This window comes from Labrus bergylta, chromosome 24 (genome assembly GCF_963930695.1).
Source record: "Labrus bergylta chromosome 24, fLabBer1.1, whole genome shotgun sequence".
Lineage (NCBI taxonomy): Eukaryota > Metazoa > Chordata > Actinopteri > Labriformes > Labridae > Labrus > Labrus bergylta.
Genome location: NC_089218.1, coordinates 10,070,555 through 10,086,705, shown reverse-complemented (window position 1 = coordinate 10,086,705; position 16,151 = coordinate 10,070,555). Strand labels below are relative to the sequence as shown.

Here is a 16,151-nt window from a genome sequence, read left to right as displayed (position 1 = left end):
CTCCTTTTATGTCTTCATTTGATTTCTTATACTGTTTTCTGAATAAGGCCAAATATGACAAGTAGACACAGCTTTCATTTCCTCCTTTTTGTGCTTTTTTCAATGGAACAAGCAGCAGTAGGTTGTTCAGGGTCAAACTTTGAGCTCCACACTCATTCATCAGTGTGAGTCCTGTCAAAATGTCTTTCATCCAAACACCAATCCCCTTCTGCTGTAAGACGCTTTGAATTCAAACGTCAGAGGCAAAAGCTCTAAGATGTAAAAGATCCAACCAAACGCCCGCAACGTCTTCTGCTCAGAGCCAAATTTGCATTCTAATGAAGAAAAACGTGGTGGTATGTGGGAGGCTCTGGCAAACAGCCTGCTTTATGAAGTGTCTGCCGGCTGCATGTGAGTCGGCTGCAGAGGGAAAGAGGAGAGGAGGCTAAGAGCGTTCACTGACGAAGAATGAAAGGAGGGAAATCAGATTGTGTGTTTGATTGAATGGCTGCTGGTGAAGATTCAATAATGACAAGGGAGAGATTCTGAGAAGCCTTCAGTATCAGTTTTTTCCTCTGGTTGGAGGGAATTTTGAATACAGAGCTGTATGGGAGTCTATCTGGGTTTTTACTTGATCAATTAAAGGAGCATTGTGTGAAAAAGTGAGGAGCAAAGATGAACCAAACAGCATCTGTCTCCCATCAGATTGATTGTCAGCCAGCCAAGGATTCAAAGGTAAGTGGGATTTCTTTATATTGTGCTTTTCTTTTTTTCCCCCATTGTTACCTCCTAAATCTCCTCCTCATCCCCTAAATGTTCCCTTTTTAACCAAGCTATAAATCTGCGGTGCATCGGCTCATAATCATGAGCTTGGTGTTCAGCAATTAGTGACAAAAAAAACGCTCCCCCCCAAAAGGTGGATTTTATTTGCTCGTCACTATTTTACTGTGAAAATAACTCTTTTTATCTCATGTTTCTCCTGAAACCACTACATTTAATACATTATTTTAAAAAGAGCTCTTTTGAAAGTTGGCTTTTTTTTGGTTCTGAATAACCCTAAAATGCAACATTATGGATCAATGACTAAATATCAGCTATTGTAAATCATTAAATGTCTCAGATTAAAAGCTATTTAGTCTTAAAACTTTCTTTAACACAAACGTGTGGTGTTTAGCATAGAATAGAATTCTATTCTATTCTATTCAAAAGGATGGAGAAACAAGCACTGATATCTCCTCTTGGGGTCAGCTATGCTATCAGAGTAATAGTGTTGATTCCTTTACAAGCTTTTAAATGTCAGAAGCCTGCGAAGCTTGTTTTACTCTACCTTATAAAGATTGTAGTGTGTTACAGTGAGTTCTATTTAAGACCTGGAAAATACCAACAACAGACTATGCTTGAGTCTGCCTGTCAACTCGTGCCCATCAAGTACCAGCTTTATACTGAGCATTGTAGTTTTCTAAATGAAAGAAATGAAAATATAATGAATATTTCGAACACAAATGGTAACTTATGTCTACATTTGACAAAGCCATGTCAACACGACTCCTCTATTCTTCAGTCACATTTAAAGATCAAAGTGTAGAACTGTACTTTGTGACCTCGTCATGTTTTATGGCTGATATCTGCAGTGAAACAACCGACAGAGAGACATCGACAGCAGCGAGAAGGAATAAAAGCTCCAACACTAAAGAGCTTCATTATTGCTCACAGTTTATGCAAAGCGCTTCTTAACTGCGAGCTGATCCTTCAGACAGAGACGAACAGCCACAGTATAATCCTGCAGAATCCTACAGCAGCAGGGAGGGAATAATCTGGCAGTTTTGGTAAATGTGCAAAGAATAGCTGCATTACACTTTGAATGGATAAATTACTTCAACAGGTGCACAAGACCTGAAGTTTCTTGTACATTTCCTTTCATCCATACTGTAGTTGTTGAAGGAAAAAAAAAACTTCTACTCTGACCCAAAAATCTACAAACTGGCCCCGACAGAAGCTTTGTTGCTTTTGTATTCAGCCTGAGTTGTTTCAAGTGTGTCATAAATAACATCCCAGTAATCCGCCATCATGTGCCTCCTGCTTCATAAATAAGATGGTTTCTCTTGATAAACATGAGCTGTATGTGAGGATTTACACCACAAAGCTGATCATGCTAAAGTAAAGACACCGATCTCTTTTTTGGTGTGAATTTAAGTCTTTTCATGATCCAGAAATATATTATATACAGTTAAATGTACATCATGAATGATCTTACATACGAGCATCCTTTAGATCTATCCTACAGACTATAATTACTGTCTCTTTTTAAATAAAAGAAACACTTTAAAAGAAGAAAAGATTGAAACATACAACAGATTCCACCCAGTAAGTGTTGGGTTTTCCGCCCACGCAGGACAAGCTGTGGTGAAAAAAAATGACCTGAGCCAATTCCCTTCCTGTGAGTGCTGCAGACTGGAGTCTAACAGAGCGGCAGTGTGACCCTCAATTCAAACACCCAAGCAAAGAATAAGCTGCCATACAGAGTTATAGCCTGTCAATCATCTCTGCTGACACAAATCAAAGGTGTTCTGTAGGCGGGAGATCTAAACATAGACGTTGCCAGAGCAGAGAAGAGAAATATGAACTGATTCAGAATCATCTATAAGGACATTTAATATGCATATCACTTTTAACAGGGGCTTAATAATGCTTATTTTAGATCACATAGATAATCTAGACAAACTATTGTACCTATGTAACAAGATTGCTTCAATATTTGAGATAAACCAATAATAATGTTTGGCCACTTTGTGGCAGCAGAAGCCAGATGTAAACATGTTATCAGCATTATAAGTTTAATGCAGTTATCTTTTTAGCATATAGTTTCTTATTTACAAATTATTGTAAAAATTTAATTCTGGGATGACAATGGCCTGGTTGTTGCTTCTCGCCCCCCAGGTACTGAGGCTATGGTCCTCAAAGCGGGCACCAGGGTTTTCAGTCCAACCTCTATCTGCTTTATCATTCCCCACTCTCTCTCTCTCTCTCTCTCCATGATTTCAGACTCTATTCACTGTCCTATATCTGCCATGAAGGCATAAAAAGTGCAAAAAAAAAGTTCTTCTGTCAGGGTTGTTTTCCAACATTATAATTGTCTCTCCCTTCCTCTGTTTCATCATATTTACTGGCTGCTTGGACCATACTAGTTGCTAGGTAACATATTACTCCAGGACATATGTATTATATACTGTATATATTCATAGATGTACTGTACATCTGTCAAATCCCACTTGTACAGGTCATGTGAGTGGGTGTGTGTTCATGGAGAAGAGATGTAGTTTCATATGAATTGCTTTTGACAGAATGACAAGAAGTTTTTTTCACCTTTTCTGTCTCTTTATTTTTAAAGTCTCTTTATTTTATACACGTTAAATATCAGAATCATTCACAAAAAAAATCATTTTTGGAAAACTCAAGTTTATTTTATAGAATTATATTTTTTTATAGTTTCAGGAATGCCGAAGCTTTTGTGCTAAGCTATGCTAACTAGCTTCTTCTGCTAGCTTCATATTAAGAAAAAAAGACACATTGTGAGGTGTCAATCTTCTTGTCTTACTCTCCCCAAGAAAGTGAATTAGCATGTTTCTCAAATGTTGAACACTGTTTGCCTCAAAATGCAAAAAGTTTCAAACAGAAACATTTAATCGCCCAACATGATATTGGCTCGTGGTTGACTTGTCTCATTTTAGAAGAGATTAAATGAGCTCAGAGCTTTCCTTTGACTGAACTCCAGCCCATGAAACATGTGAAACTGAACAGATTGCCATCATAACAGAGTTTAACAGCCTGTGCAGCTCCACAGCACAGTCAAAAATCGCTGAATGTTAACATTAGCCCCGTGTCGTCACTAGCCATCTGTTACAGTGGATATGGACATGGAGTTAAAAAGGTTCATTAGCATGTGAGCTGTGGATGGAAGATGATAAATCCTGTTTTCCTCATCACAGAATTTACTGCACCCAAGATGCTCATCGTGCTATGATAAGCACGTTAGCATTGATAAACAGTATCGTACTTTACTATATTTAGATTTTGAAATAGATACAAAAGTCAAATTAAATATAAGTGAAGTGGAGCTGGTTGCTTTTGAACAGCCTACACTGTTATTGTTTGAAAGCCAGAATATCTGTGAGATGAAAAAAATCCTCCTGCCAAGTTCCTGTGCTGAACAAGTGTTGGAAAAAGTATTAAAATGATCTCGTTTAGTAAAAGCAGAAAAATGACACCATGAAAATACTCCCTAAGCAAAATCACACTAAAATGTTTGTGCTTACAAGTCATGCAGTGAAATAGTGTTTGACTTCTCTATTTACTAGAATTACTTTTGAGTGATGTGTGCTGCATTAATGTCAATATTGCATTTTGCCCGCTGTAGATGCTTGAGTTGAGCTATTTTTTTTGCCGCTTTAATAAGATTTGGGTTGTGCAATCTGCAGTGAAGCATCATATTCTATCAATATAAAACAAACTTTAGGTTTAACAACTGAATATGTTTCCAAAAACAGAAAATAAAAATATATATAACATTTAAAAAGTTAGTTGTGTCATTAAAAGCAACAACGTGTTGATAATTATCGCTCCAGCCCTTTGTTATAGGTGGGACTATTGCTGCATTCAGGTGGTGTTGGAAGTTCCGACTGAGAAAATTCACACAAAGTCGGAACAAGAAGCTGACAATTCATGAACATTTTTAAGTATCCAACTTGCTGAGTTTACAATCAATAAAATGAAACACTTATTAGTGTCGGTATTAAGTCATAGTAGACTTTTAAGCACAAGAACTAATCAAAGTAGGAGAAAAAAACCTCCAGAAATGGACCATTTTAGCGTCACTTGAATGCATCATTAGTCTGCTCTGTTTGCTAATCAGTTAGCCGCTACATGCTAATCTGCGAGATGTTTTCACCTCAGCTGAAACTACCAACTACACCTACACATTATTTGAGTAAGTTATGGACTTTTGTTGGGAGTTATTATCACTTCCCTTTGCTCAGGGGAAAGTAAGCAGTCTGATTATTTGTGTCCTTTTCATTAGTCATAGTTTTAGCTTGCTTATTAGCCATTAAATGATCAGTTCAAGTCAACTATCTTAGTTTAAAACACTTTAGAAAGGACTTAAAGCTGTGGGAAACCTTTCATCTCCTGGCTTCACATGGTGTTGCTGAGGAGAACATTTCTAATATTGTGATAGTATCCAAATAGAAAAACATTTCTGTTCATTTTGTAATCAAAACATATCAGTAGGAAACACATGTGCTACTTCCACGGCTCCTCGGGAACACTAGTACAACAAAAAGAGGCACAAAGAAAGCGTTTATTCAAATCAGACAATTGAGCATAAAGTGGATGCAAGTCCACTTTCTGCCACTAGAGGGCAGCCTCACCTTCTGAGTTCCTGCTGATGGGTTTTCTTCTTGCATTCAGAAATATAATCAGAATTTATATAAGCACATGTAGGCCTAAATAGGTGGGAAATGTATGTTTACGTATCTATGGAGGACAAAAAACATCACATGCTTGAAAAAAGTCTTCGAAATGCATCACATGTGTTTCCAATTCATCTGAAAATCTCTCGCCCTTGTTGCTCAGTCTGCTGTTTATTTGAGTGTGTTTTGTTCTGGGGGGGTCAGTGAGTCACACTGCGGCTCATGAGGAATCATCTGAGGTCAGACTCCTGCAAAGTGTAATTGCCCAAACCAAGGTCACTGTTCCAAAGGCAAAGGAGAAACTGATGGATTTCTCTTTATTCAGCTACAGCTGCTTCACTTTTAACACTGAAAATAACAGGACACTTATAACTCAAGGATAGGACAGGGAATACATCTGCTGCCTTTATTAGCATTTGTCCACTGGAATAGTCAAAGTATATTGTCTTAATAAAATGGTAGTGGCTCCATTTGACCCTGCAAGACATAGCAAACCCCCATATTAACTGTGTTCCTAGGTTATTATTACAAATGGGCACAGTTGAAAAGTAATAAGCTGCAAGAATGACCCAAATGCAGACATACAGAGCAGAACTGGTTGAATTAACTGGATTGTATGAAGGACAAGGTCACATAACAAGTAATCTTGCAATAAACTGTCAAAACTTTCTAGTAAATCGAATCAATTTTAATTTAATTGATTCACAATCGTATCATTTGAATGCAATTCATAAATACTTCTGTCTGATTTTAACCTTCACCTCTAGGTACTGGTTTTAATAAGTCACAAACAGAGTCGGCTTCAGCTGTGTTCTGTTAAACTCACTATCAGTGCAACTGCTCCATAATGGAGAAATGGGTTGCAGAGAGTTGTCACAAAGATTTATTGCTACAAAGACATCTTTTATAGAGCCTGTTAAACACCAAGCTAAGCTAAAGAGCTTAGTACTTTTACACTTCTTTACTATATTGAACAAAATGAATGTAAAATGGGGGGAAAAATACCAGCTCTGCACAGATAAAACTGATACACAGGATACAGAGAGGCATCTTTGATCATTCAAGCTGACCTATTATGCTGATCCCCATTTTAAAACATATATATAGTGTTACAATGATGTATGCTCAAACTAAACAAGGGCAAAGTTTCAGATCATGAGGTAAATGTGTATTAGAGTAATCCCAGGATAAATCTGCAGAGGGCGCTAAACAGCTCGTTCTGCAAATCTCGACATAGTTCCCGATATGAAACCAAGAATTAGACAATACCCAGCTCTGGAGAGCAGCCCTCCCCTAGCAGCCCTACAGCGTTCTGCCCCCCGGAAGGCTTCCAGAGAGATACGTAGCAAAGGCCCACAGATAGGCAAAAAGGAGATCACTGTTCAACTTTGAGTCAGGGTGGAAGGGAATAAACTACGTCTGAGATGAAAGAGGCAGAAAGGAAGGCTATAACTTGGAAAAGAGCAGGAAACAACGAAAAACTAGCTGATGGGAGAAGGAGAGAAAGTCACAGTCGAACACAGTGGTATTTTATATGTAAATTCGCAGCAGGTGTGCTAAAATAAAGTGGAAAGAAACAAAACATAGATCTGACTGTTCCAAATCCCTGGCTGGTTTGTAAAAGGTCAAGGCTGCTGTTTTTGTTTCCCAAAAGAAAACTTGTCCTGGATTTAATAGAATCGCCCAATGAAAAGGAAGATCCCGATTGAAGTGAAAACCCTTGGTATGCTTTGGACAATAAATCATTTCCCCCTACAGTGCTGCACTTAAAGACAAAGGTTTTTATTTGTTTCCAGCCACAGAAAAGAAGAGTTTTCACTAAATGTCCAATGAGGAACAAAACTCATCTACAAAACTTCTCAAGGCAAAACATGAATCATATTTTCAATAGCATTCTGTTTATTGTAACTTTAACTCTTCCCAAGTATTATTTTTCTTGCAGCTTTAGCAGCATGTAGCATCCAACTAATAGCCGTCATTAGCACGGTTAGCATTCATCACTGAAAACAGCAGGTACCTTCAGTTTTTCCCCACATGCATTCGTTTTTTATCACCACAAATGTCGCATCACACGATGCCTTCACTTCCCCGTGTGTAGCCTACTAATAGATGAACCTCATATTGTTTAGGAATGGTGGACTTGCTTTCTTGGTTGTTTCGTTGCCTTGCCTCAGGTCTGAAAATAAACAACAGAATAAGGACGTTTACAACATGAATAGATACATTTGGACAAATAATCTGAATAAGGTTAATGTTTCTGGGTTTTGTTGAGCTATGGTGGGTTTAATTGCTGCAGTCACAGTTGGTCCAGTGTGAAGACGGAATAAAAAGAGCCGAAAGAGAGACAAACGAGGAGCGGCTCTGTAATGCTTCTGACTTATAAAAGCTTTCCTCTTAATCAGTAATGAACTCTGTGATCCATGGCGTCTCTCCAGCTGCTAATACAGGAGGTTAGAGAGAATGGAAGGACGAGTGACTGCCGTGATGTGGACTATAAAGACTGTAAAGGCTGCACGAAGAAAGTCATTTTAGAAGTTTTTAATCCTGCTAATATAACCAAGTGGCCTTATAAAAAGTGTTTGACATTTCTGGAAAGAGCCTTTTACACTTTCCTGCTAAGATTGAAGAAAGAAAATGTTTAGGCTGGCACTTTTAGGTTAGAGTCGAATATATGAAGCTGGAGTTAGCACCCTGTTAGCTTAGTGGAGCTAAAGCATTGTAAAAATATGAATATTTTTTTCTACACACAGTTAATGCATTATGCGTTATTGCTCTCTTATTGAGAGTTGATTCAAACAAACAAGTCTAAAAGCTAAGCTAATTCAACTTCAGCCCTTCGCTGCATGTCACCCGCTCTCTCCTCCCAACATTTGATGTCTCTCTTCAGCTGTTCTATCTAATAAAGGCCCAAAAAGTAACCCAGTATCTTCAACTTCAAACAGCTAACAATTTTATTTCTAGGGATACAAATAGCACCAACTCAGAAGCTCACAAATGAACTTAGTGTGGAGTGATATTCGAATGGATGAATGTCTTTTATTTCACAGGTAAAATATTTGTAAATCTAAAATTGACTGGTAAGCCTGCTGGCTGATCATGCCGTCATCACAGCAGACAACTTTATTTCTATTTCCCACGCGAGGTGATGGCAATAATCCTCTCTTCTAAAATCTCTGCAAGAGGATTGTAAAAGTTTATTGCAGCATTAATCGAAAAAAAAAAGGGTTATTGATGTAAAAGTGTTTTGGTTTTAAGGCACATTTTTAAACAATAGAAAAAGTGATCTTGTTTTTCTTGGCAAACAAACGCAATCAAAACAATGTATTGTTATTTATCCTGCTTGCTTCTTTTAAACCATCTTGTCTCTAATTGTCCTTTTGACACAGAAACCTGGTGAATTGATCTCAGAGGGCCGCTGTGCCACCACCAGGCAAATTCCCTCTCGCTCGCAGAATGAGATTATCAGACGGACGATGCCGAGTGAAACTGGGTTGACGGATTTTGCTTATGAATGACACCATTTCTCACGTAGTAAAATCGGAACAGAAAGTGCGTGTGTGCCAGACGTGTGTTTACTCTGAGGAGAAAAGGCAGACAGACAGACAGGTTGCACGAGCCAGAAACAAGGCTTTCTTTTACTTCATTCTTGTAGTTTTTCACGACATTTCAATGCAGAATAGATGCATTTTAATGTTTTGGACTTGCAACTTGTGAGAGTGAGAAGAATTTTGACTTCAAAGAGAAAGTGTCTGCCTGAGTTTCTTGCTTCAGATTTTGGAGTTTTGATTGCAGAGACGTCAAAATGATGGACCCAGAGCTCAGGTATCCAGAGGTAAGGTGTCACTACGCTGTCATTTTTAGACAACACTTTGCTGTTTGAAAGGGGTTGAGTGAGTGTGTTGACATGTGGGCCTGCAGAAGAGTCTGAATGTTATGTTATATATTAGATTATTATGTATATATTATATAATAACATTATAAAGTTATTTTTAAAGCTGGAGAACCAATAGAGAAGTGTAACGTGTGTGTGTGTGTGTGTGTGTTTTTATCATTAAGTCCCTGGAGTGTGTGCAGCCTCCTGGGACAGTCGAGGCTCTGAGAAACAGAAACACGTCCTCTGGGTCTCAAAGTGTGCCGGAGGAAATGATAAATGGGGCTGTAAGCTGTGCTTGTGTGAGATTTGAGGACAGGGTGCAGAGGTGGTGGAGAGTTTGACCGGTGGACAGTGGCTTTTGTTTTATTTTGTTGGTTAAACATTGCATTATTTCCCCCCTTTCTTCTAGCTTATTAAAAATCCTAAATGTACATTTTAAGGTATGTCTGACAGCACTAATATCCCACACTTTGAGAAAAACAAATGTTGCCTACATCTGGATACAATCTACTATTAACATTTTAAAAGGAGCCTTGCACAGTTTCTTTTTAGCGATGTAACGTCACTAAGTTAATTAAAAGGACATGACTAAAAGGCTAACCCCTTCTAGAAATAACTCCTAATCACTGCAAAGTTGGAAAAAAAACGTATGACTCTACTTTTCCTCCCTTTTCTTTGAAGTCGAAGCTGCAGAAAAAGACTTAAAACAGAAGTTGCATTAATCAGGTCATAAGAATAATAAACTTAAAGGCGAGCTGTATCTTCCTTCTTTTATTAAAAATGGTTTTGTCTATGCCAGAGAAGAAGAAAAGCTCTCTTCTGCTCTGTTTTTGAAACATTAACTTGCTCTTATCAGGACTTCTGGGCCCATTAACCCACTTAGGAACCTTTCTTATCTAAAAAACACTTTCCCAACAAACCTCAGTGGTTCCCAACTTGAGCCCTGCAGGCTTCCATCCCGTCTGCAGGTTAATTACATTCACCTGTCGTCCCGGATGTACTTGAGTCCCTGATTAGACGGCAGGAGTGAAACCCAGGAGGAATTGGAAATGTTAGGAGGAGGAACACCAAACGCTTTTAGCTCATAACCTCTAAAAAAAAAGAAGAAAATGTTGGTTCATGCTTTGTTGGGTAAAGTCTGCACAGAATTGTGTGGTGCTGGTTGAGGTTTTGCAAAAAGTAAAACAAAAAAATGATGATTCATCTAAGTGTTTAAAGGTTAACATGGAGATATTATAATAAATATTGTAAATGTTCTTGAGCTTTGGTATTTATTTAGATTATCCAATGAAATTCACAGATCAATCAGGAAAAAGAGACACAGCAGCTCATTGTCGGCTAGTTTAAATTCGGGGTCTATACATCAAATTGCTGCTGCTGTTAAAGGTTAAGTATGCTTAATTGTCAAAAGGGCCATTGTTGTGGGCGGAGCCAGTCATTCATCAATCAAACATGTCAGCCACACCCATGTGTTCCTAAACAGCAAAACGTTTTTCTCTGGGTTATCTGGTAGTAGTCAAGTTTTATTCTGGCTCAGATTTTTGTGGATGCTTAATGTGACGCTCAACTTCATCAGGTAAAAAAGATTAAGTCTTAAAGTCCCCATGAAATGAAAAAAACATTTCCCAGTATTAATCCAGCATTCCTGGAGTACATGGTAATTTATCTGGGAAATATATTTCAATAAAGCATTTCTATATTTACATCAAAATAACCTTATTTTGTCCTCCTGTAAAATGTTTTGAAAGTCTAATGACCCATCCTGCACACATAACATAACAGGGGCGTTTACTCATTTTCGACCAATTAAAAAGCTTTGTGGAGGCTAACGAGCCAATCAAATTCATCCCAGCTTTATGTGCTGCCTTCTATCTATCAGTAGGAAATACGTCATGACAGGACATGGCAGTTACTCAAAAAGTTCTGTTTCATGGGGACTTTATTATTTTAATCTAGATTACGAGATAAATTAAAAGCTTTTAAACGTGCATCTTCGTGTTGATCCCAATGGTGTGAAAGTTTGGTGGGCTCTCGGTCTGAGTAAAATCTGTGTCAAGGTTGAGGAAAGAAACATCCTCAGGTTGTTCGATTGTTTTTTTGTGGAGGCCGAGACTTTTTAATATTTTATGATAAGGAAAACAAAAACCAAACAAGAATAGCACAAAACACAAACACAGAATATAATTGCCAAATACATTGTGTGCTATGTATTAGATAAAAAAACCAATTGCAATTAAAAAAGCGATTTCCCACTCAACAGACAAAGGCATGAAGGCTCAAATGTGCATGTGAGGTTTAGCAAACATGTCCGAATACTAACGCCAGAAAAGCATCTGCAAACACAAGCGTAGCACCAGCTTTGTGGTCTGCAGATTAATAGAGAAGGTTTCAGCCTCAGAGACATCAGTGAACTTCCCAAACAGTAGCAGAGGTCAGAGAGAGAGATCATTTCCATGCGCTCTCTGATTCCACCTCTTTAATATTTAATGGAGAAGAGAAGAAAGTCCAACCCGAGCTTTGAGGATCTCTTGCTTCCCAGTCCTTTTTTTCTTCCTCTGTTTCTGCCATCTTCATCCTCTCTCTTTACATCCGTCCACTCATTTCCTCGTTATCCGCTCCACTCTTTCCTCAGAGTTTTCCATCTGCTGCCTTTTTCTTTCTTTGTTCACTGAACACTGACCTCAGGCCTTTCCTCACATCTCCATTCAAGCACTAATGCTGCTCACTTAGTCCCCATGAAACCCACACACATACTCTCTTCTCTGACTGCATGCCGGGATATCTTTTACTCCTTATTCAATCTTGAAGCCAAACATAAAGATGAAAAAACACATGTGGCTTTTAGTTAGAACATCAATTGAACACAGATCAACATTGCCCATTTGCCGTGCCCTCTGAACAAATGATTGAAGAGCAGATAAGAAATGCTTCTGAGATTATCATTATCTCTCAGTTTACTGTAACAACACTCGCTGTTTTGAATGCTAAAGTGTCTTCATGATGCAAAATGTAATAAACAAAGCGTGGAAAAAACACACTTGCGCTCGTAAAAACAGCAAGTTTACATGCAGTTAAATTCAAATTGAGGTTCATCTCCCAGGTGCTCTGAACTCCAAGGCAGTCAGCTGCAGCACGCTGGCAGAAGCTTGCGCTCACGTTAACTAGCAGTTAAAAAAAAAAGGCAGGAGGGCTCGGTCCAGCACGGATCAAAACACAGCATGGACGCTTCGGAAGCAACTCGGATCGACTGAGAAGCCATTAACGAGGAGACAACTTTCAAGTGTTGTTAAAGATGACATGATGTTAGAAGATGTGTTTTCTTGCTGACTAGTTTTGAATGTGGGCTTTGGCAGGCACCTGCTCTCCCCCCTTCCATTACTGCAAACCGACACTATCTTTTCCTATCTGTGACAGGAGGCCGACTCCTCCCACCTTATACTACCATGCCGTTAATGGTCTCGTTTTAAATTGCCCCTATCCTGAAGAAAATCCCTACATATACATGTCACATGCATGGATGTAAACTACATCTTCAGTGCTCATGTTGGGGAGCAGATTTGGCCACTGTTCCCTAGAGATAAATGTCAGTACGTAGAGTTAAAGATGAGTTGTAGACAGAATCAGACACATTAATGTCATAATGTCAATTAAGTTTATCATTAGTTATTGTTTCTTTACCTCCAGGCTTTAGACCAATTTTCTAACATGATTAACAACATATTTGTGTTGTGATTGATGAATGTAAGATGGCAACATTATTAAATATTGATGTTTTTATTACATCAAAGCTGTTTCTAATTAGATCCACTTTAATTAAAACGCTTTATCAATGAACTCCTTTATCAAGCTCCATCACATCTCCTTTTCTATGCGTCTCTGTCACTTTAACCTCTTCTACATTTGTTCCTCATTGACACATAGGACTAATATCTGCAGATTTGCTTGCCGTCTTCATCTTCATTTATGTATACATATATATACTGTGTGTGAGAATGAGCTCAGTGTTTGTTAGTAGAAGGGTTATTTGTGTCTTCAGGGCCTTCTCTGTGACACCTATCAGTTTGCATTCAGTCAGGCAGCAGCAGGAAAAGGCCGCCTGGTTCCCGATCTGCCTGATTGTCTTGTTTCGTTCCCCTCTGAAGGGATTTCTCACAGATCCCTCAGCCCCGTTCATTCTCCTATGACATGTCGAGCTTTAATCCCTATCATTTTATTTCCGAGGGGTGTATTCTTATACCAGATATCACACAGGAGGTCTTATAATCCCTGAAGTGATACTGTAGGAGTAGGAGTGTGACATCATCAGAGGTAAAAATACCACAAAGTGTGAGACACAGGCACACTGTAAGTCCCTGTGGGGACATTACACTGCTGTACAAATACAGAAGCCTGTAGTTATCATAAAGGCATTGTAGAGAAAAGGAATTAGTGTTTGATTATTTTATCATATTAGCCTTAAAAGTACTAGAAATGAAAAGTTCTGCGTCGTGATGGTATGATTAAATAGTCTATTTTTTAAATATTTAATCAAGGCATGTGCTGTGAAGCTTCATTTGTCAGGATTAATTAAACTCCAGACATTGTTTTTAGCTTAATTAATGACTGATTTCAAGTTTTAAATTGCTTTAATTAACTGGGGAGACATAATAAGACTGTTTAATTTGCTGGCCCAGGAAATTTAAATGAATATTTGAAACCAAACTAGATTTTTATCAAACTATATGTGGATTGATTGATTATATTGTAAAGGAATCAACACTTAATCATCTTTTTAATGCCAATTGTGGAAGGTTATTACATTTATTTACTAAATAACTGCACTTGAGTATTATTTTGAGATACTTTACTTGTGTTTTTCCCTTCATAACACCTTAGTAACCTTATAGATATGGTAATAAAAAAACATTTTCAATTATGCACAAGGTGTATTTCTAATTTTGTAGGCTACTATATTTATGATGCCAAAACAATGCAGTGTTACTGAAGTAAACAGATCTGAGTCAGCCTCTCTCTCAGCTGTTTCCTATTGTGACAGATTTCCATCATGTTAATAGCTCTATGCTTGTGCTGTTTGTTTGTACCCAGAGTTTAATGCAATCAATATTGTTTTAATTATTCACACAGTATTGAAATAACAGTAGGCTACTTACAATATAGTGTGCGCACTGACAGTTTCAGCACCACGGACAGCGCTGCACGCTTTCAGCTACGTCACACCGGATCCTTTTACCGTATGAAAAAATAAGAGTATGTAACAAAAAGAAATTGGGTTTTCTTTACCATGTAGTGAAGTTTGAATATGACTTTTACTATTCTCCTTAGCTAAGAAGTTTTGACATTGGTGCTCAAGCTATAGTCTGTTTAATCAAACAATTATTTTTAATCATTTGTCCAATTCTACACACGCTGTTTCTATTCTTACCGTTATGGCCCTTACCATTAACATTTTAGAAATAATGGTTTTATGACCTTTATGCTAATATTTTGATATATGTATATAATTTACAATATTTTTAAAATTGTCTTAATCTTTAATATTCATTGTATTCTCTCTGTACTACCACATCGGCCATCTGCAATATCGGCACAACATTTTATTCTCTAGAAAATTAAGATTTTACTTATTTGATAGTTCTAACAGGGTTTTATTAAAAAGGGAAGTAATGATCTTGCTTTTCAGTTAAGTAATTTCAATAACAACATTGAAATTGCTTAGTCCGAAGGTACAAAACAAAGCACCTTGGAACTAAAAACCTAAAAAGGGAAGATGCTGAAAAACACTGTGCAAAAGGTGGGAATCATCGTTTAAAACCAAGGTAGCTATCTTAAAAATATGTAATTGAAGCGTCAAAGCTTGTAGATGAAAACGCGTGGATGCAGCTTTTATGTTGAAAGGCACAGCCGGAAGTTGCCTCGTCTTGACGCCGGGTAGCTTCCCGCTCAGGCTTCTAAACGACCGGACGCGCACAGATTCAGACGTTAGTACCGTGAGAGTGGCTGGATTCAGGCGGAGGAAAAGCACCGTGTCTCCGGGAAAATGACCGCGTCCAAAGATCCTACAAAGAATAAGCCGAAAGAGGGGCAACAGGATGAGGTATTTACTCAAAAAATACATCAATATTTATTTTATTTTGGTTTGTTTTAGCTGAAAAGAAAGACGGAAAGCCGCTGAGAGACTCGATGTGCTTTTCTGCTGTCATCGAATATGACTGAAATAAGGGATATTTAACGAGTATTTCACGGAAATATTAAGATACAACTTAGTATTTCGAGGTCGCAACCAACGAATAATAAGACATATGAAATAATTATCTCCTTTTTCGGTGGAGTTATCTTTTTAATTTCACCATTTTATGAGTATTTTAACTTCGCTGTTGAGTTCAAGTGTTGAGTTAAATAGTTGTAAAAAATAGTGTTAAACGTAAAAGTCCATCAAATTAACTTTAAGGACATAAGGAAAAGTACTCATTATGCATAATGGCTCATTTCAGACTCATATATTATGTATCACTGTATTATAGTTGGTGATACAGTAATAAGTACATTAATTAAAGGTTACTGCTAAAGGTGGAGCTCATTACAAATACTTAATATAAGGTTAAATGGCTATTAATTTATTAATAATGCGTCACATGGCTATCTAAATGTCTAAAACGTTAAGTAAAATACCTTTAATATGATAGCAGTCAAATATGAGTTATATTCCACTTGTGATGACTGTCAATGGACTCTTTCGAGATTTACAGAAATCAGTGTTTAGAAGGGAATATCAAGTTTAAATCGATCTTTATTTTTATAGTGCCAAGTCATAACACATTTGATATAAAACTGCT

General features: G+C 37.7%; 1 protein-coding gene across 2 annotated transcripts in view; it reads left to right on the top strand.

Annotated features, from left to right (window-relative positions):
• The first annotated feature begins 392 nt into the window (after positions 1–392).
• Positions 393–16,151, top strand: part of LOC109984157 (inactive dipeptidyl peptidase 10) — a 43,879-nt gene continuing 28,120 nt past the window's right edge. The window contains exon 1 of one of the 2 annotated variants that reach the window (XM_020634189.2): positions 393–714. In XM_020634189.2, coding sequence (XP_020489845.2) covers positions 655–714 — 60 coding nt within the window. In that variant the 5' untranslated portion in view covers positions 393–654. Of the gene's footprint in view, positions 715–15,270; positions 15,413–16,151 lie in introns of those variants that run through there. The other variant, XM_020634190.2, reaches the window with a different exon arrangement.